Source organism: Chrysemys picta, chromosome 7, assembly GCF_011386835.1.
Source record: "Chrysemys picta bellii isolate R12L10 chromosome 7, ASM1138683v2, whole genome shotgun sequence".
Lineage (NCBI taxonomy): Eukaryota > Metazoa > Chordata > Testudines > Emydidae > Chrysemys > Chrysemys picta.
In genome coordinates this window covers 79,782,941-79,809,327 of record NC_088797.1, presented here as the reverse complement: position 1 = coordinate 79,809,327, position 26,387 = coordinate 79,782,941, and the positions used below count along the sequence as shown (strand labels likewise).

The following is a 26,387-nucleotide window of genomic DNA, read 5'->3' as shown; positions in this document are numbered from 1 at the left end:
AGTGGGAGCTTCATGACTCTGTGGTTTAAAAAAAATGCTTTTTGAGGGACCCCCATCAAGCAGCTGTTTGCCTCCCAAACAAATGGGAAGTACAACATACACTGTTCCAGAGGATCCCTGGGTCGCTACCACAGTGCAACACTCTATTCCTTCTGTGGTCAGCTCCTCTGAACTATGCCTTCCCTCCACTATCACGCCTATCTCGAGTTTTGTGCAAGATACCACAGGACAGAGCATAAGTTACTCCCGTTGCCCCCAACTGGCCTAGACAGTTTTGGTTCCCAAGCTGACTACACATGTTGTCTTGGGCAGTTATTCCTGTGTTTCTCAATCTCCTGACTCAGGTGAATGACAAGATCAGGCATCCCAACCCGTGACTGTTTCATCTCAAAGCCTGGTTTTTGGATGGGCATTGTCCTTAGAGCAATCATGTTGTGAAGCTATACAGAACACCCTTTTTAAGGTAGGAAGGATTCCACTAGGAAATGTTACCTAGCTAAGTGTAAACATTTCTCTTATCTGGGTGCATCAACGACCTCCACTGAGCAGTTAATCAGTGCTTAGCATCTGCCTTCATAGGACTACTTGATCTTCACACACCCTCTGACTAGCAGATTCTGCAAAGACCTAATCACAACCTTTCCACCTATTAAAGAAAATCCTACTCCTCAATGGGACTTGGACCTTGTTCTCTCAGTACTCACTAAGCCTCTTTTTGAACCATTAGCTTCTTGCTCCATGTCTCTCCTATCCGTGAAGGTCATATTTCTGGTAACCATCACCTCAGCAAAGAGGGTTGGTGAGCTTGGGGCATTGATGGTGAATCCTCCTGATATTCCATAAGGACAAGGTTTCATTATGTTTAGATTCTAAATTCACCCCCAAAGTAGTCTCTGAATCAGTCTATCCACTTATCTGTGTTCATCACAACCTCATGCACCCTCAGAAGAAAGGAGGCTCATTCCCTCGATGTTCAGTGGGCCTTAGCCTTTTATCTGCAGAGAACGAAAACAATCAGGAAATCCCCTAGAATATTTTTCACAATTGTGGAAGGGGTCAGGCTATATCTGCACAAAGAATCTTGAAATGGGTCTCAGCCTGTATTTTGTTATATCAGCTGTCTAATCTTCCCCCTCCTTATAGGGGGAGAATTCATTCCACAGTAGTGCAAGCAACATCTCTGGTGCCTCTACTTGATATTCGTAAGGCAGCTACAGGGAGGTCAGTCCACACGTTTGCTAGACACTGTGCCTTGGTACAGGACCTCTCTGCTGATTCATCTTTTGGAACAGCAGCCCTTAGTCGATCTCTGCAATCTATGACCTCACACTTTCCTGCTATTTGAGTACTACTTGTCAGTCACTGACAGTGGAATACACATAGGGACCAGCACTTGAAGATGAGAAACTTACTAATCTTATAGTAACTGGAGGTTCTTCCAAATGCTTAGTCCCTATTTGTATTCTACTACCCACCCTCCTCCTCCTCTGCTTCAGATCTTCTCTGACTTGCAGTGGAGAAGGAACTGGAGAGGCAGTTAGTCCACCCTGCCCTTTATCTCTGGTCAGAGGCATGAGGTACGCCACGGTGCATGTGCAGACCAACGGAGACTGCTTTCAAAATTCTCCAGCTCTGGGCACATGGAGTGCATGTGTACCCATAGTGGAATACTGATAGGGGCCACACATCTCAAAGAACCTCCAGTTGCTATAAGGTAAGTAACTTTCTTATATACAGACCAGATGGGCCATTCCTTTGTAGATTTTCAGAAACTGAGGTTATAGGAAGCTGGTCAAATTGTGCCACCCCATCCCCTCTTCTATCCCCCTGTGTGTAGAAAGAAGAAAATATATTCTTAGTGACCTTTTTTTTTAATTAGCACTTAGAAGCCATTAGAAATCGAAGGAACCATAAACTGCAGGGAAGGCCTGTTCAGAGGAGTTTATGTTGCTAGAGAACCTGCTTTTTTTTTTTTTTGCAGGTGAATCAATTGGCTACTCACATGGCTCACTATTAAAAACATTAGGTACTCCTCATTTTGACATATGTCACTCTTAGAAAACAATGCTGTCATCAAAAGACAGTTGACATCTTATTCCACATTGCCTCTGATCACATGGGGCTTCTCTATTTTTCAGGGGCACTGTACAAACAATACAGATACTGGGGTGAAAAATATAATGTAAAGACAAAGGTTGCTTTTCTGTACCTGAATTTCTCACTGTAGAGTTAGGGAGCCCAACTAAATATACCATCACTTGACTGAAAATATTTAGTATGCGACTTACATAGAAATGATTCTAAAGGGGTTCTCAGATAAACCTCTAGCTGCACAATTTGCTTAGAAAATTTGCTATATGCATTAAACCTCATAATGTGCTATTACGATACCTTTGGAGATCCCATGGATGTGTTCATACAGTAGCTCAAGTTCAAAATGGTAATATTTACTGTACAAGAAAGAAAAGTTATGCGCCATCACATCGAGGTTCTAATTACCATGGTGATAGGCTAGAAATCTAGGTAGGTATGTATCTAAATAGATTGGTGTTGACATCACACACAGAAAAATGATGAGATTTCACCATGGCCTGTCTGGGTCCCTCTCACCTTTTTTTACATCTTCACTTACCCCTTTTCCTTTTCTCATTCCTTTCTCTTCAATCTGAACCATTTTCTCCTGCCTCAAAAAAAAAAAAAAAAAATGAATAGGGCTCTCTGTTTTGTACTGACTACATCCCTCCTTACCAAGAGGTTTAAAAATGTGGAGTGATATAACTTTCTGTACTCCCCAGCCCCATTGCCCTCATGCCATTGCAAGCCATTGCCATTGACACTTAGTACATTTCAAATGTTATATTCTGTGCGCTTGCTGCCCCATCTTCTGAAGATGAATCCTGTCTATATTTTTTAACCAATGTTCTCTTTGAGAAGGGCCAGAACTGAAGTAGCTAACTTGCCTGCCCATGGATATTACACATATGCTCGCTATTCAGAGAGCATTACATAAGTGGGAGGGGCCATTTTTCTACCTTGGCTAGCTCTCCAAATTTTAATGGGTGATCTCAAAACCTTATCTAGAACATATCCAAAACTCTTATGTTTTGCAAATGAGCTGGAAATTTTTCAAGACTCCTGGTATTGCTCAAGTCAGAAATACCCTAAATTGCCTTTCTTTTGACATTGTGGTCCTTGTACTTTGCAATCCAAGAAGTGATTGATGGAAAGCATTTTAAAAAAAAATTCCCCATTGTTAGCATAGTGTCTTCAATCACAGAAATGTTTTGTTTGGTTAAATTTGTATGCAGAGATTAAGGTAACTTCTTGGGTTTTTTTAATTCACTAGGTTGTCCACAATCACAGATTCTGATAATATGCATTGTCAGACAGTGAAATGCGATCCCAGAAATTGCCACGTTTATTCCAGTGTATTTTTTCAATAAAAAGTTTTGTCATCAAAAAATTGGGTTTTGACAAAGGAATTTTTTTGAATTATTTAATGTAAAACAATTAAATAAGGAATTTTAGTGTAAAACAGTTTTGGGTGTTTTCAATTTTTTTGATTTCAGAATTGTGGGGAAATGCCTGTTTTCTCTCATTTTTTTTACTCATCTCCCTTTTTCTATTGTAAAAGGGAGTGGGGGCTTATGTGGTTTTTTGGTGAAAAAAATGAGAAAAAGTAAGAATTTCACTTTTAAGCATTAGTGTTAAGAATGTTACTTTTGTTTCTAAAAAGTTAACACTTTTTCTCATTTAACACAAAATAACATTAACTTTTTTTAAAGTGGGGAAAAAAAGCAGGAGAAAGTGTTTCCACTACTATCACCACTTTTTCTCACTTTTTTACATACTTTTTTACACTTGTTTACACATTCTCTCTCTTTCTCGCTCTCTCTCCCCCCACTTCCTCTCCCCTAAATTTTTCAGTGGGGGGAATGAAAGAGAGATTTTTTTTCCATCAAAATGTAGCAAAAAATGTTGAAATGCAAAATTTTGAAATTTTCATTAAAAAATTCAGATAAAAAAAACTAAATCTTTTTTGGAAAATTTTCATAGAAGATGAACAGTTTCCGCCCACTTAGTTTTGGGAGTGTCAGCATCAAGATGGTGCTCTCTACTGCCTAAAAGTTTTGTTTGTTTGGTAAAATATCCAAATCAGCTACAAGCATCTAATATTCTCATCTTTCTGCATTTAGAGGTACCCACTGTAAGGTTTGTTAAGCCATTGTCTTAATTCTGTTTTTCACCTCTCAAATTCTTCCATTTACCCCATTTTCTTGGTCTACTATTTCTTCTGGTGTTAAAATAACTCCTCTACGGTTGATGAAAGGATGAAATGTTACTTAAGAATTAATGTTCATGAATGGGCAGATGAACTTTGTAGCGGGAATGAAATAATTTATATAGTTGAAGACTTTTTAAATTCCTAGCAAGTTTCAGTGGATTTTAAATTCCCCATATTTCAAAAATTAATGCAGTGTATAGAGATGAGCTTAATTTATTCAGAAAAAAATATAATTTATTTCAAACAGCTCTTTAGGGAAGGAAGATACATTGCTACAGGACATAATTAACATTTATAATTCAACATAATTTCAGTTTTTATTCTTGTATATACTTCTGCGTTGGTTCTTTTAGTAACTTGTCTTGTTGTTCTTTCAAGCCTCATACAGTTATTTGTTGTCTCCTTTTATGTTTGTATACAGCCAGTCCTCAGTCACAGATTAATTGAAACTCTTAGGGCCTGATTCACTAATACTTTACTCCAGTTTTATGGCCTTGTATCTCTGTTACACTCAGTTTGAGTAGACAGGACTCCACATAACAACACCTTACACATTACCTCCGATTTTGAGTTTTATTATTTTTTATATGAATGTTACCGGTTTGATTTTTGTTCTGGTAGTCTTTGAATATCTTTCGAGTGTCATTATTATTTGTTTACAGGATGGTTTCACACCTTTGGCAGTAGCCTTGCAACAAGGCCATGACCAGGTGGTTTCACTGTTGCTTGAAAATGATACAAAGGGAAAAGTCCGTCTTCCTGCTCTCCACATTGCTGCCCGCAAGGATGACACAAAGGCTGCTGCTCTGTTGCTGCAGAATGACCATAATGCAGATGTGGAGTCAAAGGTTAGTTGTAAAAAGAAATAAGCTGAGACAGGCCCAAAGCTATGTACTAACTACATGGATTATACCAGGCGAAGAGTTCCTTTAAGAAAGTGTTTGCTTCAAGGAATTACATTTGTCCCCCCTCTATTTCACATTATAAGTAATACAGTTTGTATTTTTTTCTCCTCTGTTTAAAATCAGGGTTAATATCGTGAGTAGCAATCATGTAAATAGAAAAAAAAAACAAGGAAAATACTATTCAAATGATTGGTTGCATTTGAAATGAAGGCTAGTATCAGTAGTGTGGAGTAGAGAACATGTAATTAATAAAATAGTCATATGATTAAAATTGTGTGTAATCCTATTACTTTAAAACCTCTTAGAGAAGTGTAACAATTAACATTTAAAATAGATGATTATTCAGTTTCCATCTGATCTAGCTTCCTTTCGGTGCCGATTGTGCTTTCACCATAGCTTCCCTGCCAGACAGCTATCATGAAGCTTTTCGCATCCATGTCACCAGTGGTCAACTAACCGTTCATTTTTTCCCCTCTTTGCTTCCCAATGTGTTAACCTAGATGCTGGTGAATAGAATAACGGAGGTATATATAAATATATATATGCATCATCACTCTTTCATAACCTAGTGCTGCTGCATCATTTCTTTCTCCTCCGCTCTGCATTGCCTTTTATAGGATAGATACCTGCTTTAGACTAAACAAAGTAGCATGTTCTAGAGAAGACTGTAGTTTAGTTACCAGGGCTTTCTGCAGCTAAAACTAGGGTTCTAAAAGTAGGAGTAAGCATTCTTTGGAACTAATTACCATAATAAAAGAGTCATATTGCGTAAAATGAAGGTTTCTGAAGTTCTAATACTGTAGATGTTTATCATCTGTGTGAAGAGCTGCAGACAACCCTGTCACATTTTGCATCGAGGACTGATTCCTTAGGCTTCTGCATGACACTTACCCTTGATGGTGTCAGCAAATAAAATGATCTTAGAGTGGTACTAAATCTGCAAAACTCTCAAGGTGAAGCAGTGAAAGCTAGCATGGCTAAAAGGCTTGCTAACAGTTTAGAAATGCATCTAGTTCCCATAAGGTTTCATACTTTGGGAGACTGATGGAATTGCTGCATGTTTTAGCATTTTTTTAAAAGGAAGTAAAATTACATAAATATGTTTAAAAAAAAAAGTTGCTGAAGTGATGTTATCGACTAGGCATTTTCTAATTAGGCTGACAATTTGTGGTGTCTTAACATAACCCAGTGTGATTGCCCACAGTGGGAGAGTGATCTTTATAGTACTAACCCTTGGAAAAAAAAAAGCCACATTAATCATTTAAAATGGTCTTTGATGTTGTTTTAATTAGCATTTCCTTTGAATTTATAAAATCTAGTTAGCAAGTATCATGAAGTGACTTGCTTCTGAACTTCTGCAAAGAATCACTAAGAAAAATTTTACTTGCAAGGCTAAAATAATATAGATAACAAGTAGATATTTCTGGTTAGAAATTAATTTCTCCTCTTAAAAGAAGGATAATTTTTTTAATTCAAATGTCTTCTAATGTTTATCTGGAATAACTAAAAGTCTTATCCTAGTCCTGTTCTTGTAGAATAATTGTGTTATTTTTTCCCTCTTTTGCTTAGTAATATGATTTCATGTAACCTGCCAGTGAGTGAATACTAGGACAGAATGGAATATTAACTTGCATATTCTGCTTGCTAGTTTTTGTCAGTCTTGTCACACAAATATTGCAGGAACAAGAAGACATTAAAAATATTATTAAATTTCTTTTTTTTCCCCCAGAGTGGTTTTACTCCGCTCCACATAGCAGCTCACTATGGAAATATTAATGTCGCTACATTGCTATTAAATCGGAGTGCTGCTGTGGACTTCACTGCAAGGGTAAGAGTAAATCTCACAGCTATGTTCAATTTGTATAAGAAACTTTTTGCAACATTCCCATTCAGAGATAGGGACACATGCATTATTCTTACCATTGCTATAGACTCCGTCGACCAACTGTTTTGATACAATTGTAAGTCTCAGTATTGGTGTAGGAAAGATAGGAAGTATGGCAAGAGACCACCCTGGCTTAACCAGAAGATCTTCAATGATCTGAAACTCAAAAAAGAGTTATACAAAAAGTGGAAACTAGGTCAAATGATGACCTATAAATAAACAACACAGGAATGTAGGGACAAAATTAGAAAGACCAAGGCACAAACAAGATCAAACTAGCTAAGGACATCAAGGCTAACAAGAAAACATTTTATAAATACATTAGAAGCAAGAGGAAGACCAAGCACAGTGTATGTCCATTACAAAATGCGGATGGAAAGACAATAACAGAAAACGCAGCAATGGCCAAAGTGTTAAATGCCTTTTTTGTTTCAGTTTTCACCAAAAAAGCAGTGATTGGATAACTAACATAGTGAACATCAATGTAAATGGGATAGCATCTGAGGCTAAAGCCAGGAAAGAACAAGTTAAAAATTTCTTAGACAAGTTAAATGTCTTGAAGTCAGCAGAGCCTGACTTAAGGAACTGACTGAAGATATGTCTAAGCCATTAGCGATTATCTTGAGAATTTGGGGAGGATGGGAGGGATCCTAGAGGACTGGGAAAGGGCAAATATATAGTACCTATCTCTAAAAGGGGGAATGATGACCACCTAGGGAATCATAGACTAGTCAGCTTAACTTTGGTACCCGTTAAGATAATGGAGCAAATAATCAAACAATCAATTTGTAAGCACGTAGAAGATAATAAGGTGATAAGGTGACAAATCATGTCAAACCAGCCTAGTATTTTCCTTTGACAGGGTAACAAGCATTGTGAATGGGGAGCATTAGTCAATGTGATATATCTTGACTTTAGTAAGGCTTTTGTTACTGTCTCACATAACCTTGTCATAAACAAACTAGGGAAATATAGCTTAGATGAACCTACTATAAGGTGGATGCTCAACTGGTTCGAAAACCATACTCTGAGAGTAATTAATTATCAATGGTTCACAGACAAGCTGGAAGGGCATATTGAGTGGGATCCCGTAGGGACCTCTCCTGAGTCCAGTACTATTCAATATCTTCATAAATTATTTGGATAACGGTGTAGAAAATAAACTTTTAAAGTGTGAGGATGATACCAACCTGGGAGGGGTTGCAAGTGCTTTGGAGGACTGGATTAAAATTCAAAATGTTCTTGACAAAATTGAGAAATGGTATGAATTAAATAGAATGAAATCTAATCAGGACAAATGCAAAGTACTACACTTAGGAATTGCTCAAATACAAAATGGGAAATGACTGCCTAGGAAGTAGTACTGCAGAAAAGGATCTGGGGGTTATAGTGGATCACAAACTAAATATGAGTCAACAGTGTAATACTGTTGCAAAAAAAGCAAACCTCATTCTAGGATGTATTAGCAAGAGTGTTTTAAGCAAGACACAAGAAATAATTCTTCCACTCTACTCAGTGCTGATAAGGCCTCAACTGGAGTACTGCATCCAGTTCTGGTGGCCGTTAGGCTGCCCCTATTGAAAATGGCTGCCATCTCCAGTTGTTTCTAATGAACTTGAAACCAGGATGCCCTTAGTGAATATGACAGTTGCATCTTCACTTTGTGTGAGAGAGATCCAGCCAGCACTCGATAAATATCTGGAGGGGTAGGAAATAAGACTAGATGTTTGGGAAATGTAAAGAAAGCTAGGAAGGAGTCTTGTGGCAAGAGAAACTCTAGACACAGAGGAATACGAGCGAGATTGACTCTGAGAAATGTAGGTGGGTCAAGAAAATGTAGCAAGGAAGGGAGGGAGAATACAGGGGCAATAGAATGAGAATGGCAAGCAGGGACACAAAGGAATGGATGTGGGAAGGGAATGAGACTGCAGGAACAGTATAATATGGAGGGTAAGGAGGGAGAATGTAATGGGTAGGAGACTTGAGCATAAGGGACAAAAAATGCGGAGGAAGCAGGAAATTGGGAGAATGATAGTGGGTGAGGAGGCATGTGCAGGAGAGTTTTTAATTTTTATTTTTTTATTTTAGTCTTCTGTCATTTACATCAGGATGATTTACTCTTTACAACCAAAAATACTGTATTACCACTTTGAATGTGTGCACCGTGGGGCATAGAGTAGTAGGTAAAAAGTGTAATATTGTTCTGAGTAGAAATTTCCTTTTAGTTTGATAGGCTGTAAATCTGAAACACATTACCATATTATTAAGTAACACAGATTTTTTTTTTTTTTTGGCAAAAGATTTATTTTATTTTTCATTGGTTTACATTATTTATTATAATTGTGTTTATTTAAAAATAGTTATTTTCTGGCCTAAAGGACTTAACAGAAAGTCAAAAACTGAACACTGAACACTTTAAGATTCTTGGCTTGTACCTCCCTATGTTGCTTGCACATATCTCCCATCATTATCATTAGAAGTTTTTGGGGAGGGTGACAAGACATGAATGGAGGGTTTGAATAGAGTACAGTACTTTCTAATTATGATTTGAGACATCCTTTGATCCATAAGCTATTAGTAGGTATTGAGGTGAAAATGGTTCACTCAGGTTCTGTTGTTGGCTACAGTGTGTTCACTGCAGTATTGTTCAACATTTTACTACATAATTTAAGTTCAATAAGCTGAATGACACTATCTTAGGGCCTGATCCAATGCCTCTTGAAATCAGTGGATGAACTCCCAAGGGGTACTGAGTCAAGCTCATAGTGCAATATTAAATGTGAAAGGTCAACTCTAACACAGGTCATGAATGAACTCAGTAGTCTCTGGCACAACCTAATGACTGTTTTCCACATCACTAGAACATTCCATCATTAACAGTAATTTACAATATCGGCTTAGGAGAGGCCCAAGATTGGAAAACAGGATGTTCACAGGCTAAGATTAAGATGTGTTTGCAAAGGTTTCTTGGAAGCCTGCAAGCTGCTAACCATTTTATCCATGGCGTTCACTAGTAATATTGGTCTCTTATTTTCATGACCACTAAATTTACTAAAATTAACTGCAGTATTAGGAAATTTAAAGCTTTCATGAAGCTGAGTCTCAAATATTTGACAAGTGCTAATTAAAGGGGCAAGGGAAGGAGGGGCCTGAGGTCAACCCTGTCCTACTTCAGAAACCAGGGGAGGGATTAGTGTTACTAACCAGTCTCATACAAGGCCTAATATATTAAAATAATCCTAGATCTTATGCCTCAGCAACTCAGTTTTGGATTAGGGACACTGATCAAGGAGCAGATCAAAAGCAGTAAGAAAAAAACCCTCAGTCTTCTGAAGTTCCATGTTCTCCCCCCATCAGCTGTTGTCATGAGCACAAAAGCAAGCACGCTATTCAATTAACTGAAGAAGTGCTGACACACGGATGTCTGCCTGGAAGAACAGTCGGGCTGACTGGGTGACTCAGAGCCCTGAACTGCTTCTTGTGCTTATGAAGCTGGGCAGGAGCATCAGCAGGACACATCTCTAATCACTTTTTTGTGGTTGGTGTCTGGCTGTAAAATCTAGAAAACTTGGCAGTGACAGAAGCAATCCTAGAGTAAATAACAGTGTAGAGTTGAGTTTGCTTTTTTGTACTTTTCATACTGTGGGTAGTGAAAATGCTTTACAGAGAGATGAGGTAGGTATTGGTACAGCAGTGAATTTATAGACAAATGAAGCAACCGTTACATGCGAAGAATACTTTACAGACCTGAGCACTAGGCAATAGTAGCCCTAGCTTGATACTCTGCCTACTACGCGGCCAGACTTCAAGGGGTGACAAAAATGACTTGTACGCACTAGTTGCCCCACTGTTACCTGGGCAATGGGCACCTTTTATTGTTATTTTTATTCAAATAGCACCCATAATATTCTGGGTGCCACACATACAGGAATAAAAGACCCAATCTTGAAGATCTTACAGTCTAAGACAAGCAACATACTAAGGGTGTGGGAGAGGGATGCAATCAAAATACATGCAAGCTTTTTTATATATCATATGGAGATTTTCAAAGGCAAAAAGAGCAGTTAGATGCCCAATGAGAAATGGGTGCCTAGATGCCCTTTGTGCCTTTGAAAATCTGCCATTTTATATACTTCCTTTTTAAAATACATATGCATCAGTTATACTTGGCTGCCCTTCACCCGAGCCATAATTAGTAGTATCTTGTAGGCATTATGGAAGCAGAGAGTTTTGAAGAGGTATTTGGAGGACAGAAGGGGGTGACCTTATGAATCAATTCTCAGAGGTCATTTATGGACAGGGGGCAGTGTGACAGAAGGTGTAGAGACAGATGTGGGAGAAGTGGCTAAATGGGCAGTCAAGGGTAGCTAATATATTTTGTGGCAAGGAAGTGGGAAAAGACTGGACAAAGATGGGTGGGGGAGAGCTATGAAGGGTCTGGAGGGTGAGGGCAAGAAGCTTGAATCTGAGGTGGTATAAAAGGGAGTGGAGGTCTTTAGGAAGGGGGAGGACGTGGCTAGAATAATGGGCAAGAAAGAGGATTTTAGCAGTGGTGTGTTTAATGGGTTGAAGGAAGGCAACGTGCGTGTTAGGGAGGCCAGAGAAGAGAAAGTTGCAAAAATGATGATCGGAGAAAAGGGCCTGACAAGAGTTTTTGTTGTGTGCATAGAAGGCTAACACCTCTGTGCCTATAGCAGTGTTGCTGTACTGTCAGTAGCAGTGTCCCTTGTGAAGCAAGGCAGCAGCTGCTGTCCTCACCCCTTGCCAGCCAACACCTTCCTGCCCCTCAGCTATGCTTCCCACTTTTCTCTGCACTTAAGAAGAATAGGCATAGATCCAGGGCCTCTTATAGGTGTTATAATCCCTGCAGATCTGGGCACCTGTTGGCTCTGAGTGGGCCCTTGAAATTGAGAATTGGACCCGAATCTCCTTCAGTTCCAGACTCTTTAAATCTGATGGTTGATGAGGTGTGACTTTGGACCCTGAACTCCAGCAACTCCCTCATATCTATGTGTTGCCTCAGTCCTGACTGGGGCTCAGGGAGATGGAATTCCATCGGCCACTCTGGGCCAATAGGAGATTTTCTCCAGTACTTTCCAGTACAGTCAGTCCCATATCTCATCTGATTCCTTCTGCCCCTGTTGCAGAGGCTCAGATCTGGGGGTCTCCATACATAGTCTCTATTTAAACTGAGATAATACCAGGGGCTCATTTTGGCAATTCTCAGATCCAGGCCAATCTGAGATTAGAAGGGCCCATTCTAGATCTTTTGGCACCTTAGATACAAGCTCCCTGGATCACTCTGGGGAGGTATAGTCTTAAGATCTTCAGTAATATCACCAGAAGCTTCTAAACCTTATGGACATCATGCTCTTTGGCCCATGAAACAACAGCCATCATATGTCCATCCATCTAAGGGCCATTACAAATAAGATATTGGCACACAAGTGCACTGTACTTCACTATTGAGTCCACATCTCCTCAGCCTGCTTCCCTTCAGTGTTTAACTGAAAAGATAATCTAGTGCTGTCTAAAGAAGAGGAAGAGAACATAGAATATCTTTGAGGGACTCAGAAGTCATCCTCCTTCTTTCTCTTAGCTAGTTAAACATGTGATAGTAATCTCTAGTTCTCTTCCTGTTGATTGTAAACAATTCCCAAGGCCCATTATCTCATTTGGCCGTGGTCTTTGATGTTCCAAATTTGGTAGTGAAACAGAAGTAAAGAATTTGAAGAACCAGCAAAAGATCTGTGGTTCATGTCTGCTTCAGTCCTTCTGTGTGGCTAAGAGAAATGATTATCTTTGTCAAATGCTACATCAGTACAGATTCTTTTTTTTTTTTCAGAAGCCTATTCATCAGCCACTCTGGACCTTTGAATTGCGTGTTTTCAAACACCAATGTCCAGCTAGAGTTTTTATAGCTGATGTATGCTTCTCAGCCTCCTAAGCCATCTATCTGATGATTAATATGGTGAAATGAAATATATCAAGATGGAGGGCTGAGATGTCTCCAGGCATTCCCGTCAAGTGTATCCTACAGCATGCTGGATACCATGACCAAATGTGTGGTAAAACACATTCTCCACTGCTGCTGATGGTTTTGGAGCTCTGGCCCATCACAAAGGGTTCATGCCAGGTGTTTGACCTGCTTTTGAATGAAACTGGACTTTTTAAGCCTGAGGACAGATGGGATTCTCGAGAGAGTCAAGGAGACCACATAACTGCACCATTCTCTTACCTTCTTTAGTCTTTCTTCAGGAAATTTCCTTCAGATAACTGCCTACTCACATTAGGGCAGTCCTTGAGACATCAGGCACCTCAGAAAGGCCTCTCTGGACATCCACAATAAGTGAAACTTCACAGGTGTTGCGAACAATGAGAAAGACCAGTTTCTCTCAATTCTGGCTCCACCTGCAGCATCCAATACCAGGCAACTGTTTTGCTTGACAGTTTGAGAGCCCCGCACCATACTGGATGTAGAATGGAAGGACTATTCCATTCAGTTCCTCTCCATGCCTCCTCCTTTTGCTCCTTTCCCATCCTTTTCAGGGAGAGCTGGGTTTTTATTCCCAGTGCTTCCTAGTCTTAAAGACACAAGGAGATTTCCATGCCGTATTAGACTAAAGAAAGCTAATATTAACTCTTTAGGGCAGGGACTGTGCGCCTTCTTTTATGTTTGTAGAGCACATAGCCCACCTAGATTAAAACTTTATATGGTGATACGGAGAGTCATTATCTGTCATGCCGCCATTGGAGACCTGGTGATAGTGGTGCTCCAACTAATAGATCAAGCAGTTCATGTTTTCCCGGGTTTCCTGTCTCATCGTGGCTTCTAGTCCACGATCTTCTTTCCTGGATATAATCTGGCTATTGTTCAGGAGTCTGGGCCTCAGGTTCAACCAGGAAATGTCCACCTTCAACCCGATGCAGAAAATGACTTGATGAGAGGCTTTCATATACCAATAGAAAAGTTCCTGGACTAGCCCTTTAATAAGAGAGCTTTGCCCAACCTTTTCTGAGTTCCTGCATTCATTATTTATGACTTCATTCATCATCCTGAGGATGAGGCCTTTGCAACCTTGTCCAATTTACAGGATGTAGCTCAGGAGGAGACAGCTTGCTAGCATTGCTGGCTGTGCCTCAACAAATTCTATAAGCTCTCATCTGTTTGGCAATATCCTTTGAGGATATTCAGTGATAACCTGAGTAAAACCTGAAATGTTCTAGACAGTTTTGACTCTGGTGGCCTGTTGAAGCTCAGGGAATCCAGACATCACTGGAGCTTCAAGCCATACAGCAAATATTGAGAATTTTCCTTTCTTACATAAAAGGCTGAAGGCATCAGAGCCTGCCAAGCTGTGAAGCCCCAAAATATTACTTAACTGCCAAAGAGAGGAGGCTGCCTTGCTCCCTTCATATATGTAGCCAAGCAGTGGTGGAAGAACAGAATATGGGACCCTGTGCAAGTTTTTATTGTGGGCCCTCTCCCTCAAATTTTAATGAGTGTTCCATTTATTTATAGCACCAAATCTGGCAATTGTTCAACTGTTCAGTACTTGATAACAAGTCTCAAAATGTGAACGGCTGTGAAACAGTATAGTGAAACATATAATACTGACATTTTCTCCTCTCCTATTTGAATCACATTTTGCAAGACTTTCATTCTGTAAACTCATAAACTATCTGCTGTAGGTCCATTTTTCTGGCCTGCTCCCAGGATCTCAGCCCTTGAGGGAGACCCCCTACTATCCCCTCCCAGGAGTCCCTGTCTCACCTGCTCCGTTCCTTACCTTAGCCCTCCCTGCTGTCTCAAGGCTTCCTTGGAGGAAGGGATTTAGGGTCCTCCCCTCTGTGCCCCACAGTTACTCCTCCTCCCCATCCCCTCCCTCTATGCTCCATATTCAGACCTGCTCTCCTTCCCCTCCTGGGGTACCCAGGAGACAGTTGCCATCGCAGCCTGGAGTGGGCAGGAGTACACAGATCAGGTACCTCTGCCTGAGTGGTGGTGGCACAGGCTCCCTGTCCTGCACTGCAGCTCCCTGCCAGGCTGGACCAAAAGAACAGCCAAGCTTTCCCTTCCCCTGGCTCAAGGCTTCGGGGCAGTCCCTGGCCCTGAGAGGAGCTTCTGTGGATTCCATCACATGGAGTGGGGCTTGGGGATGCCACAGTGCCCTCACCCATGTGAGAAGTGAACTGATTTCTGTCGGTATAGTTTCATCCATGGATCCCAGCTAGAACTTCCAGTGCTCCCTGGACCCCCTAAGTTTCATGGGCCCCTGTGCACCTGCCCCGGTGTAGCCATGACAAGTTAATTTTGGCACTGCTTCATAGGTCATCAGATCTTTCAATTTTTGCCATTTGCTTGGCAGAGAGAAACTATCTTTTAGATAACCTGAATTTCAGTCATCAGAGCAAATATCAGTGGCACTTGAAAACTTTGTTGGTGAATGCAATATTCTGGAAGGGGAGCATCACAGGTTCTCAATCTATTTGCCTCCAGAATGATACCAGATGTCCTTTGTACAATTATTGAGTGGCAGGCTAGTGACAGATGCATTCATCATGGAGTGGAGTGATGTGTACCTTCTAACTGATTCCTCTGTTTCCTGGACTCACCAGAAAGGTGAAGCGTGTATTCATAGATACAACATAGGCTCTCCGGTTTTGATATTCAAATCTCTTAGTCAGTGCATCAGACCATCATTCTTCTTTTCATCATCTGTGGACTTTGTATGTCAGAAGCAGGGTCAGTCTTCATCCAGTCCCAGAACCACCACTCCTAGCAGCCTGAATCTTAGCACCCTGGTAGGTACACATCTTGAATACTTAGACAAACTGCTGCAGGTTTGCTTGGAGTAAAGGAAGACTTCTACAAGTAGAACACGTGCTAAACTAGAGAGTCTTTGTCATATGGGCCGAATGCAGAGAGAGATATTTTATAACTTCTTCAATTCTTTGTATTCTAGACTGTTTGCTCTCTTAAGAAAATAAGGACTTGCTCTGTTACTATTAACATTCACCTTCCATAGCAGTTTCATTCTTTTACCCAAGGACAATGAATTCATGTGAGTATGAAGAGTTTACTTAGGGGACTCATGTCACCACTCCACCTTTCTGGGTCTTACAAGACTCTTACTTTGAGTCCATGGGGAATGTTTCCTTTAGAACATCTCCCTTGAAGTGATATTCCTCATAGCTCTTTCATAACCTAGGAGGGTGAGTGAAATACAGCTATGTATAGTCCATCCTCCATTCCCAGGCTTCCATTAGTATAAAATCATGTTGAGCCATCACCCTAAGTTCTTCCCTGATGTACTCTCTGAAGTAGTCTTGTTTTAATCAGCAAGCCTCAATAAGCCTCCCTGTCTCCTTCCTGAAACATTAGAGTTTAGAAGGGGAAGGCAGGCTGCATAAAGCTGGATATAAATAGGGTACCCTGAGTGACAAGTCTCCAAGGTTGTTTGTAGCATTTCGGATACAAGTCCATGGGGGAGTCAGTCTCTGTTTAGGGATTGTGTAAATGGATTAAACTCTGTATTCAGTCCTGTTGTGGCCAAGAAGGTGAGTCTGTCCCGTTAGGTCTATGGCAGATTTCCTTATGTGATTGAGGAATGAATGTCTCTACCTCTAACTTCTATAAAGCTGCCTCATGGAACTCAAGTTACACCTTCACTCAACACTCTCAATTTAGGAGATAACTGATTCTTTTTTCAAGAGATCAGCCTTCATTTAACTAAGCATTCCTCCACTAAGGACTATAATTGCTCAGCAGTGTTATGAGAATAGGGAATCTGCAGAGGCAATTCTGGATGACGAAAGAAAAGTTCTTCATCTGAAACTGGAATGTAGTGCATTTGCAGTTTCATACTGTTTCGCTCTCTTTCTCTGCTGTTTCAGTCAGGACTCCAAATAGTGCAAACTATCTAAGGAAAACTGAGGTCCCTTATATGACCTCATAATAAACATTCATATTTTAGTGTTTTTAAGTGGATTATATAGGCAACATGCAATACTGATAACCATACTGCTGAGTAGCAGAATACCATTAACACATTGTGAGGAGCTGGCTGCAAATAAGTGTCAGAAGCATGACAAGAGAACCTGTTATTTTCCTTATTATTTGTTTTTTGTCTTGTATAATTGTCCTTTGCAGTAGCATACTCCCCTTTTCTTCTATAACATTTTTATTTCATGCATCTTGAGACCAGAGAAAAAATTCTTAAATAGGCCAGGTATTACATAAAACTGAGAAAAAAGCTTAAGAATTCTGGGCTACTTTTGAGGCTTCCTGGGGAAGAGGAAAATATATATCATTTTCTCATTTCAGAAAAATTACAGTCTATCTCACTGCAGTCTGTGCATGCATGTCGGGTGCCATGATTTAGTCCTCTGCAATGACGGTGGTACTGTGGCATCTCAAAATTCTAAACAAAGGAAGATTCCTGGGGTAGTGAATATTGAATTTTCATAGTGGACATTGTACAGTATATATATATGTAGCCATATAGTTGTATAGATAAATAAAATATTTCACTGGCAGAAAAGATATATTGTGCAGTGTTATGGCTGAGAACATACACAGAAGCTAGAAATTTAGTAATACTTCTCATAGTATCTGTAGTGACAAGGAGAAAGGGGATTTCTCCTAGTTCTATAGCAAATTCCTGGCATGACAGTCTGGCAGTCATCAGCTGTTCTTTCATGCATCCCTCCAATGTCAATATTAAACCCTTCTCAGAACCTGCTCTCAATCCGGAAGTAAAAGGAGGGTCTTATTAAAATCAAAACTCATTCTAATATTTTGATAACAAATTGGATTTGAAAAAAAAATTAGGGCTGTCAAGCAATTAAAAAAATTAATTGCAGTTAATCAATAATAGAATACCATTTATTTAAATATTTTTGGATATTTTCCACATTTTCAAATACATTGATTCTTCTTCGAGTGATTGCTCATATTGATTCCAATTAGGTGTGCACACGCGCTGCGTGCATGGCCATGGGAAAGTTTTTCCCCTAGCTGCATCCATTGGGTCGGCTGTGGAGCCCCTTGGAGTCGCGCCTCCATGGAACTTAATATATGACCCTGCTGACCCGGCGTCCCTTCAGTTCCTTCTTACCGCCCATGATGGTCGTTGGAACTGCGGCGTCTTGCTTAGGAAGTTCTCCACGTTTCCCTAGCGTGATTCTCATAGTAGTTGTTCTTGTTCTTTCTTGTAGTTTTTCTTTTTCTTTTTGTTGTAGTTAGTAGCAGTTGGGTTGGGGGGGGTCTCCCTCCGCCCCGACTGCTTTCCCTTGGGAGGGCTCTCATGCCCAAGTCCCCGGGATTCAAAACCTGCAAATCCTGCTCCTAAGCCCATGCCAATGGGTGACTCCCACGACTCTTGTCTGAAGTGTCTGAGGGAGGCTCACCAAGCCAAAAAGTGCAGGATATGTGAGGGGATCTGCAAGGGGTTTCGTCCTAGGACCAAGAAGGAGCAGGACTTTTGTCTTAAGCAGCTCCTTATGGAGGCAGCACTTGGACCCCAGCCTCCTTCGGCACAGCAGGACTCGGCACCGAGTTCTTCAGTGTGTAGCACCCCAGCGACAGTGGTGGAACCGGCACTGCAGATGGACTTTGGCCAAGACCTGTGGCACCACCGCTCCCCGGCACCGAAACTGGTGGCTTTGGCCCAGCATCGCTCCTACTCCCCAGCACTGAAGCGGCACCGGAAGCAGGGGAAGAGTGACTCTCCTGCGTGGATACCCACCCCCCCCCGGAGCGGCCAATCGGACGCGGTCCAGAGAGGAGTGCCCGGGCGCTAAGACTGTGGATACGGCACCGACAACTTCGGCCCCACAAGGGGAACCGTTGAGTCCGGTGCTGTTGGACTCCCCAACCCACAGCATTGTGGAAGTGCAGATGCCATCCACTCTGGACACTTTTGCGGCTGCAAGGGACCTCATCACCATGACAGCACCGGGGTCTTCTCTGCTCCACGCCAAGCCTCTAGTGCCTCAGCATGTGGCACCATCTTGAGGCAAGCCCGCATTGATCCGACCGTCTGCACCATTGGCATAGTCGGTTGAACCTCGGCACATTCAAGGTCCCAGCATCAGTCCCCATTGTGGCGCCGGTCCCACTTGCGGCACCGCTCCCAATCGTGTCATCACTCTTGGTCACGGCGCTGCTCTGTACAACAGTCGCCTTCACAGAGCAGGTCCAGAACTCGGTACCAGTCACAACGCCATTCACCATCTCAGCACAGCTCCAGGTGGCGGTACCGCTCTAGATCCCGGCACCACACTGTGTCGTGGCACCACTCCCCAGCTTCACGACAATGCTCTCCAGTTTCTCGGCGCTGCTCGCCAGAGCAGGTCTGCACGGCACCACCCTGGCCCTCACAGTCCCGATCCCATTCCTCAGGCTCAGAAATGGGGTCTCGGTATTCGGAGCAGAACTGGGGCTGTTCAGACCCTGGACACCCTGATATGGGGGAAGGGCCATAGCAGGCGCGCCCACCAGGACCTTCTGTGCAGGGTCATGCGCAACATGGGCCTGCAGGCCGAGGAGGTGGTGGAATCGGAGGACCCGATGCTAGACATTTTGGCCCCGGAAGATCCGTCGAGGGTAGCCCTGCCCCTCATCAAGACCATTCAAGCCAATGCCAAAACCATCTGGCAGACACCGGCCTCCATTCCCCATACAGCCAAAGGGGTTGAACGCAACTACTTCATGCCCTCGAAGGGGTACGACTATCTCTTCACGCACCTGCAACCCTGCTTGCTGGTGGTTACAGCTGTGAATGAGAAAGAGAGGCAGGCCCAGCGCCCAAGTCAAAAGAAGCCAAGCGGCTGGACTTGTTTGTCCACAAGGTGTACTCCCCGGGGGGGCTCCAGCTCAGGATTGCTAACCAACAAGCACTCCTGAGCTGTTATAACTTCAACTCCTGGAACTCAATGCTCAAGTTCAAGGAGCTTGTGCCACCTGAGTCCAGGGAGGAGTTCGGGGCCTTTGTTGATGAGGGCAAGACGGTGGCATGGACCTCATTCCAGGCCTCACTGGATGCTGCAGACTCAGCAGCATGTACCCTGTCCTTGGGCATTGCCATGAGGTGCACCTCATGTTTACATGCCTCAGGCCTACCACCTGTGGTTCAGCAGATGCTGCAGGACCTGCCCTTTGACGGGGTGGGCTTGTTCACGGAACAGACTGACTCTCGACTGCATAGCCTTAAGTACTCGAGAGTGACTATGAAGTCTCTGGGTATGCATACCCCAGCAACCCAGCGGAAGCACTTCAAGCTCCAGCAGCCGCAACAACACTCCTACCTTCCTCGGCCGAGGCAGGACTTCTACAGGCGGAGGGGACGGAATGGCAGAAGGAAGCTTTCTAACCCCCCGTCGGGACAAGGCCAGGGCCTGACCAAACCATCGTCGGGCTCCAAACAGGCCTTTTGAAGGGATGCCTGAGGACGGCGTACTGGACTCAACCCCAGATCCTTCCCCGCCTTTTTTGAATCATTTATCCCACTTCCTTCATGTATGGTCCCAAATAACCTCAGACTGCTGAGTCCTTCGCACAGTGGAAATGGGATACTCTCTCCAATTCCGCTCCTACCACCTTCCCACCCCCCTTCCCCATCCCTCTTCAGGGACCCCTCTCACAAGCAAGTCCTTATTCAGGAGGTTCAGGGGCTCCTTGCCATGGGAGCGGTAGAGGAGGTTCCACAGAAGGCAAGGGGTTCTATTCCCGTTATTTCCTAATACCCAAGGCTAAAGGGGGCCTCAGCCCATTCTGGAGCTGAGTGGGCTCAACAACTTCATGGTAAAGCTGAAATTCCGCATTGTCTCCTTAGGCACTATTATCCCCTCTCTGGATCCTGGAGGCTGGTATGTCGCCCTTGACATGAAGGACGCGTACTTCCACATAGCAATTCATCTGGCACACAGGCGCTTCCTGAGCTTCATGATCAACCATGAACACTACCAGTTTACGGCCCTTCCCTTCGGCCTTTCAACAGTCCCCCGGGTGTTCATCAAGTGCATGTCAGTCATGGCTGCTTTCCTCCATCAACGGCAGGTGCAAGTATATCCCTACCTCAACGACTGGCTACTTTGGGACTGCACCAAAGAGCAAGTGTAGTCCCAACTCCACCTGGTGAGGTGTACGTTCGAATGGCTGGGTCTCCTCCTCAATGTGGAGAAGTCGACCCTAGAACTGACCCAAAGGATAGAATTGTTCAGCCAATTGCTCAGACAAACAAGTTTGTTTACATTTGTGGGAGATAATGCTGCCCACTTCTTGTTTACAATGTCACCTGAAAATGAGAACAGGCATTCGCATGGCATTGCTGTAGCCGGCATCGCAAGATATTTACATGCCAGATGTGGTAAAGATTCATATGTTCCTTCATGCTTTTACCACCATTCCAGAGGACATTGCATCCATGCTGATGATGGGTTTTGCTCGATAATGATCCATAGCAGAGCGGACCGATGTATGTTCATTTTCATCATCTGAGTCAGATGCCACCAGCAGAAGATAGATTTTCTTTTTGGTGGATTGGGTTCTGTAGTTTCCGCATTGGAGTGTTGCTCTTTTAAAACTTCTGGAAGCATGTTCCACACCTCGTCCCTCTCAGATTTTGGAAGGCACTTCAGATTCTTAAACCTTGGGTCGAGTGCTTTAGCTATCTTTAGAAATCTCACATTGGTACCTTCTATGCATTTTTTCAAATCTGCAGTGAAAGTGTTCTTAAAATGAATAACGTGCAAGGTCATCATTGGAGACTGCTGTAATATGAAATATATGGGTAAAATGCAGAGCAGGAGACCTACAATTCTCTCCCAAGGAGTTTAGTCACAAATTTAATTAACACATTATTATTTTTAATGAGCGTCATCAGCATGGAAGCATGTCCTCTGGAATGGTGGCCAAAGCCTGAATAGGCATATGAAAATTTAGCTTATCTGGCATGTAAATATCTTGCAATGCCATCTACAAAAGTGCCATGCAAATGCCTGTTCTCACTTTAAGGTGACATTGTAAATAAGAAGCGGGCAGCATTATCTCCTGTAAATGTAAACAAACTTGTTTTTCTTAGCGATTGGTTGAACAAGAAGTAGGACTGATTGGACTTGTAGGGTCTAAGGTTTTACATTGTTTTGTTTTTGAGTGCAGTTATGTAACAAAAAAATACTATAATTGTAATCAAAAATACTATAAAGTGAGCACTGTACATTTTGTATTCTGTGTTGTAATTGAAATCAATATGTTTGAAAATGTGGAAAACATGCAAAACTATTTAAATAAATCATATTCTATTATTGTTTAACAGTGCGATTAAAACTACGATTAATTGTGATCAATTTTTTAAATTGCTATTAATTTTTTTGAATTAATCGCATGAGTTAGCTGCGATTAATTGACAGCCCTAAAAAAAATTAAAACCACGGACGTGGAGGCATTTGTTACAGGCCATTTAAAAACCCCATTGGGGGCCACAAAGCTGACCTAATGCTAGTTTGTAAAATCTTTTTTTGAGGTACATACATTGTGGTGATGAGGCAGTGATCTGGCTGAAGAGGCTTTATACTCCCTCCACCAGGGCCGGCTCCAGGGTTTTTGTCGCCCCAAGCAGCAAAAAAAAAAAAAAAAAAAAAAAAAAAGGTGCGGTCGCAATCTGCGGCACTTCGGCGGGAGCTCTACCGCCGCCTCTTCGGCGGCAATTCGGTGGCTGGTCCTTCGCTCCGAGAGGGCCTGAGGGACCCGCCTCCGAATTGCCGCCGAAGAGCCGGACGTGCCACCCCTCTCCCTTGGCCGCCCCAAGCACCTGCTTGCTGGGCTGGTCCCTGGAGCCGGCCCTGCCCTCCACATATATACTTTGGGCAGTAATCACTGTGTAAGTGTTTGGAACCAGCCAATCAAACAAAGTCATTTTATAAACTGATTTATACCATGTAAATTGACTGTATATGACCAGACTGTGATCAACCCTTGCATGAGAGTGTGGGAGAAGGGGAAGCACAAGAACTGATTACAACAGTAGTTTCTGTGCTCAGTCCTTGCTCTGGGGAGCAAATCACCCTGAAGGGGGCAAAGAGGACATGAAGCCATGGCCCTGCCCCTCCAACACCAGCCCATAGAGCATGGCAAGCATGACAGAGAGAGCAATCTGTGCCATCCAAATGGATAGTGCAGTGCCCACACTCACCAAGCAGCCCCAGGAGAGATTGAGCCTCAGCACAATCACTCTTAATCCTTGTAATCCTGCTGGGGCAGGGCAGCTCCACACTGCCCCCTACACAGGTCTGTATTTGAAACAATCTAGCCCACCAGCATTGTAGCAATCTGCTTCTTGTTAGAAAGCTACATATAAATCTTTGGTGTGGTAGAAAGAAGATGTGTAAATATTTACCTCCCCTCCTAGCAGCATCCATTTCTCCATATATTTTCAAAGCCATGGGTTCTGTTTGGGCGGGCTGGTTAGAGGATTTTACAGGATGCAGATGATACCAGAAACCAGAAGGAATATTTTACTTTTGAAATATATTGAAATAAAACTAACTAAATTTGCTTTCTGGTGTTTTTAAATTGGCTCCTCATTTGCTGACTGACTTTGTCATTCATGTTATTCATTTGAAACAATAAAGGGTAACCTTAGACTTCTGGCTTGAGCTTTTAAAGAATGGTGGAATGTGTCAACAGGGACCTGATCTCCTTTCAAACAGGAATATTTCTGCTAACAATTTTGGGATTTATATTCAGATAGTTGATGGGCACAGAATACTTAAATGTTTAGGCTATTTTATATATCAATGCCTATAATTCAAAATTCTGGGTACCCATCTGAATAATATAGAAAGGGGCAGCTGGGTGATCTTAGTCCCCTCTTCTGAACATACAAAAATGTGGGAGCACCAAATGCAGTTAAAATGCGGTGCATTTAAAGGTGATTGTAGGAAATTCTCTTCCACACAGTACATGAACAACCTTTGGAACTCACAGCGACAATATATTACTGAAGTATTATATTTTTATTTATGTATTATATTTTTTATAAAAATGGGCCTGTTTACTCTTTGGAAAAGAAGACTGAAGGGGAACCTGATAACAATCTTAAAATATATAAAGGGCTGTTATAAAGAGGTGATCAATTGCTCTCCATGTCCAAAGGACAAGAAGTAATTGACTTAATCTGCTGCAAGGAAGATTTAGGTTAGATATTAGGAAAAACTTTCAAATTATAAGGATAATTAAGCAGTGGAATAGGTTACCAAGGTAGGTTGTGGAATCCCCATCATTGGAAATTTTTACGAATAGGTTGATCAAACACTTGTCATGGGTGGGTCTAGATTGATTTGGTCCTGTGTCAGTGCAAGAGGCTGAACTAGATGACTTATTGAGGTCCCTTCCAGCCCTACGTTTCTATGATTCTATTACTGGTGTCACCCACAATATGCTACGTGTTGTACAAACACAAAAGAAAGTATGGCCCAATCCCCAAAAGGCTTGCAGTCTGAAACAAACAAGGGATAATTGTAAGGGGTATAAATGGGAATCCACAATTGGTTTAAATAGAAGAAAAATTATTAGGATGTAATATCTTACTTCAAGTTATAGAGCAGTGACTAACTGCATGCCTATAGAAAGTACTTCAAGTCGTGAGCTAATGCGGTCACCAAAGGAAAGGCTGTTAAGGGAAATAAGAAGGGGCGTGTATATGTTATATGCTTTTATAGCTGTTTAGCTTATTGTGATATGGTTTTCTGATTGTGATATGTGTATGTTACATCCTGTAAAATATTCTTATAAGACATGGTGACATACTGAGAGCTAGGAATTGCCATAATGAATCAGACCTGTTATTCATATAATCCCAGTATCCTACCTCTGACAATACTTGCTTCAGAGGAAGGTGCAAGGCACCCTGCAGTAGGCACTTTAGAGCAGAGCTGTACCATTTTAGGACATTTTAAAAGGAGTTTTAGATTTTGTACTGAAGCAAATGTCTTCAATAGTTCCCTGATTTATTATTTTATCTGAAAAACAAAGAGAGAAAGTTATAGAAGATCAAACAAATAAAAATACACTAATAAGATAGCAGCTGATGTGAGTTGACTAAGGAATTCAAAACCTTTCGTTTGGTGTCTGTACTGTTTGCTGATACCAGAGTTTTAGCATTAATAAACTACACCAAAGCTGCACATGTTATGAGGCTTTATTTTTATCTCGAGATTCTCGTGTCAAGTACAAACAACTCAGGTTTAACTTGCCTAATTATGTATTGTCACTAGAAACCGTAACTGAAAATGTTGCTTGAGCTTTATTCTCTCATCAGTTCATGTTCATAACTACCATGAATGTATTTTTACTGATGGGAGAAGAGGCCACTAGTATGACACAGCTGGACAGGATTTATTCACTACTGGCCCAGTCCTTCACTGAAGTCAATTGGAGACATTCCATTGACTTCAATGAGCATTGGGTCAGGTCCTAAATTGTTCCTGAAATAGACTGTATTTAAATAACACATTATCCTAAACTATTCAGGAATCAGGACTGAGGCTACTGACAGATAGCAGAGCCTGGAATCCATCTACTCCCCCACAAATAAACAATTCAGATAGCAGAATGGCACTTTTACATTCTAAATGGAAAGATTATATAGCTGCTTTAAATTTTTCCCCAAGGTGAAATCACTGACTCTTCGTCCATCTAATTTTTTTAACTTTACCTCCCATCATATCCTCTACACCTGCCTTCTAGCTAAAGAAAGCTAAATATAGCTCCCTACTCTGCATTCATTAATCCAGTTTATGAACTGGCTGAATAGGTCACTAGAGAATGACTCTCAAAGGGGATATGCACACGCTGTCTCTGCAGTTGTACCAGCCCAGGAAAGAGGAACTGAACTTTGATCATTCACAAGCTAGTGCGTTTCACTAGACCACTTAGTTTCCTTAAGTTTTGCTCACCTCACTATCTTGAGTGCAGCTGTGCAACATCATCTTTTTAAAATCGACTATGCTGTTGGTCAGGAATTTGAGTCATTTGACCTAGATGCATTTTTGACCAATAGCATGGTCTTTTTCTATTATTGCAAACAAATTGTATATATGCATAAATATTTCAGAGTGAAAGTAACCTGTGTTATGTCACAGCTCTCATATATGCATTTTAGATCTGATCCTGCACCATTTGAGTCAATAGGAGTTTGGCAAAGATGGTGCAAGATTGGACTCACTGTAACTATATGGTTTATAACAAATATCTTTTATTTTTGAGTTAATCATGATCATTTTGTCAATACAAAGGGCTCTGCCATGA

At 41.8% G+C, this 26,387-nt stretch overlaps 1 protein-coding gene across 28 annotated transcripts in view; it reads left to right on the top strand.

The window, feature by feature from the left end:
* ANK3 (ankyrin 3) overlaps window positions 1–26,387 on the top strand; it is a 548,316-nt gene that overhangs the window by 348,439 nt on the left and 173,490 nt on the right. For all 28 annotated transcript variants that reach the window (XM_065553406.1, XM_065553396.1, XM_065553399.1 and 25 more), the window contains 2 exons: window positions 4,948–5,133; window positions 6,920–7,018. In XM_065553406.1, the coding sequence (XP_065409478.1) occupies window positions 4,948–5,133; window positions 6,920–7,018 (285 nt within the window). The remainder of the gene's footprint in view (window positions 1–4,947; window positions 5,134–6,919; window positions 7,019–26,387) is intronic.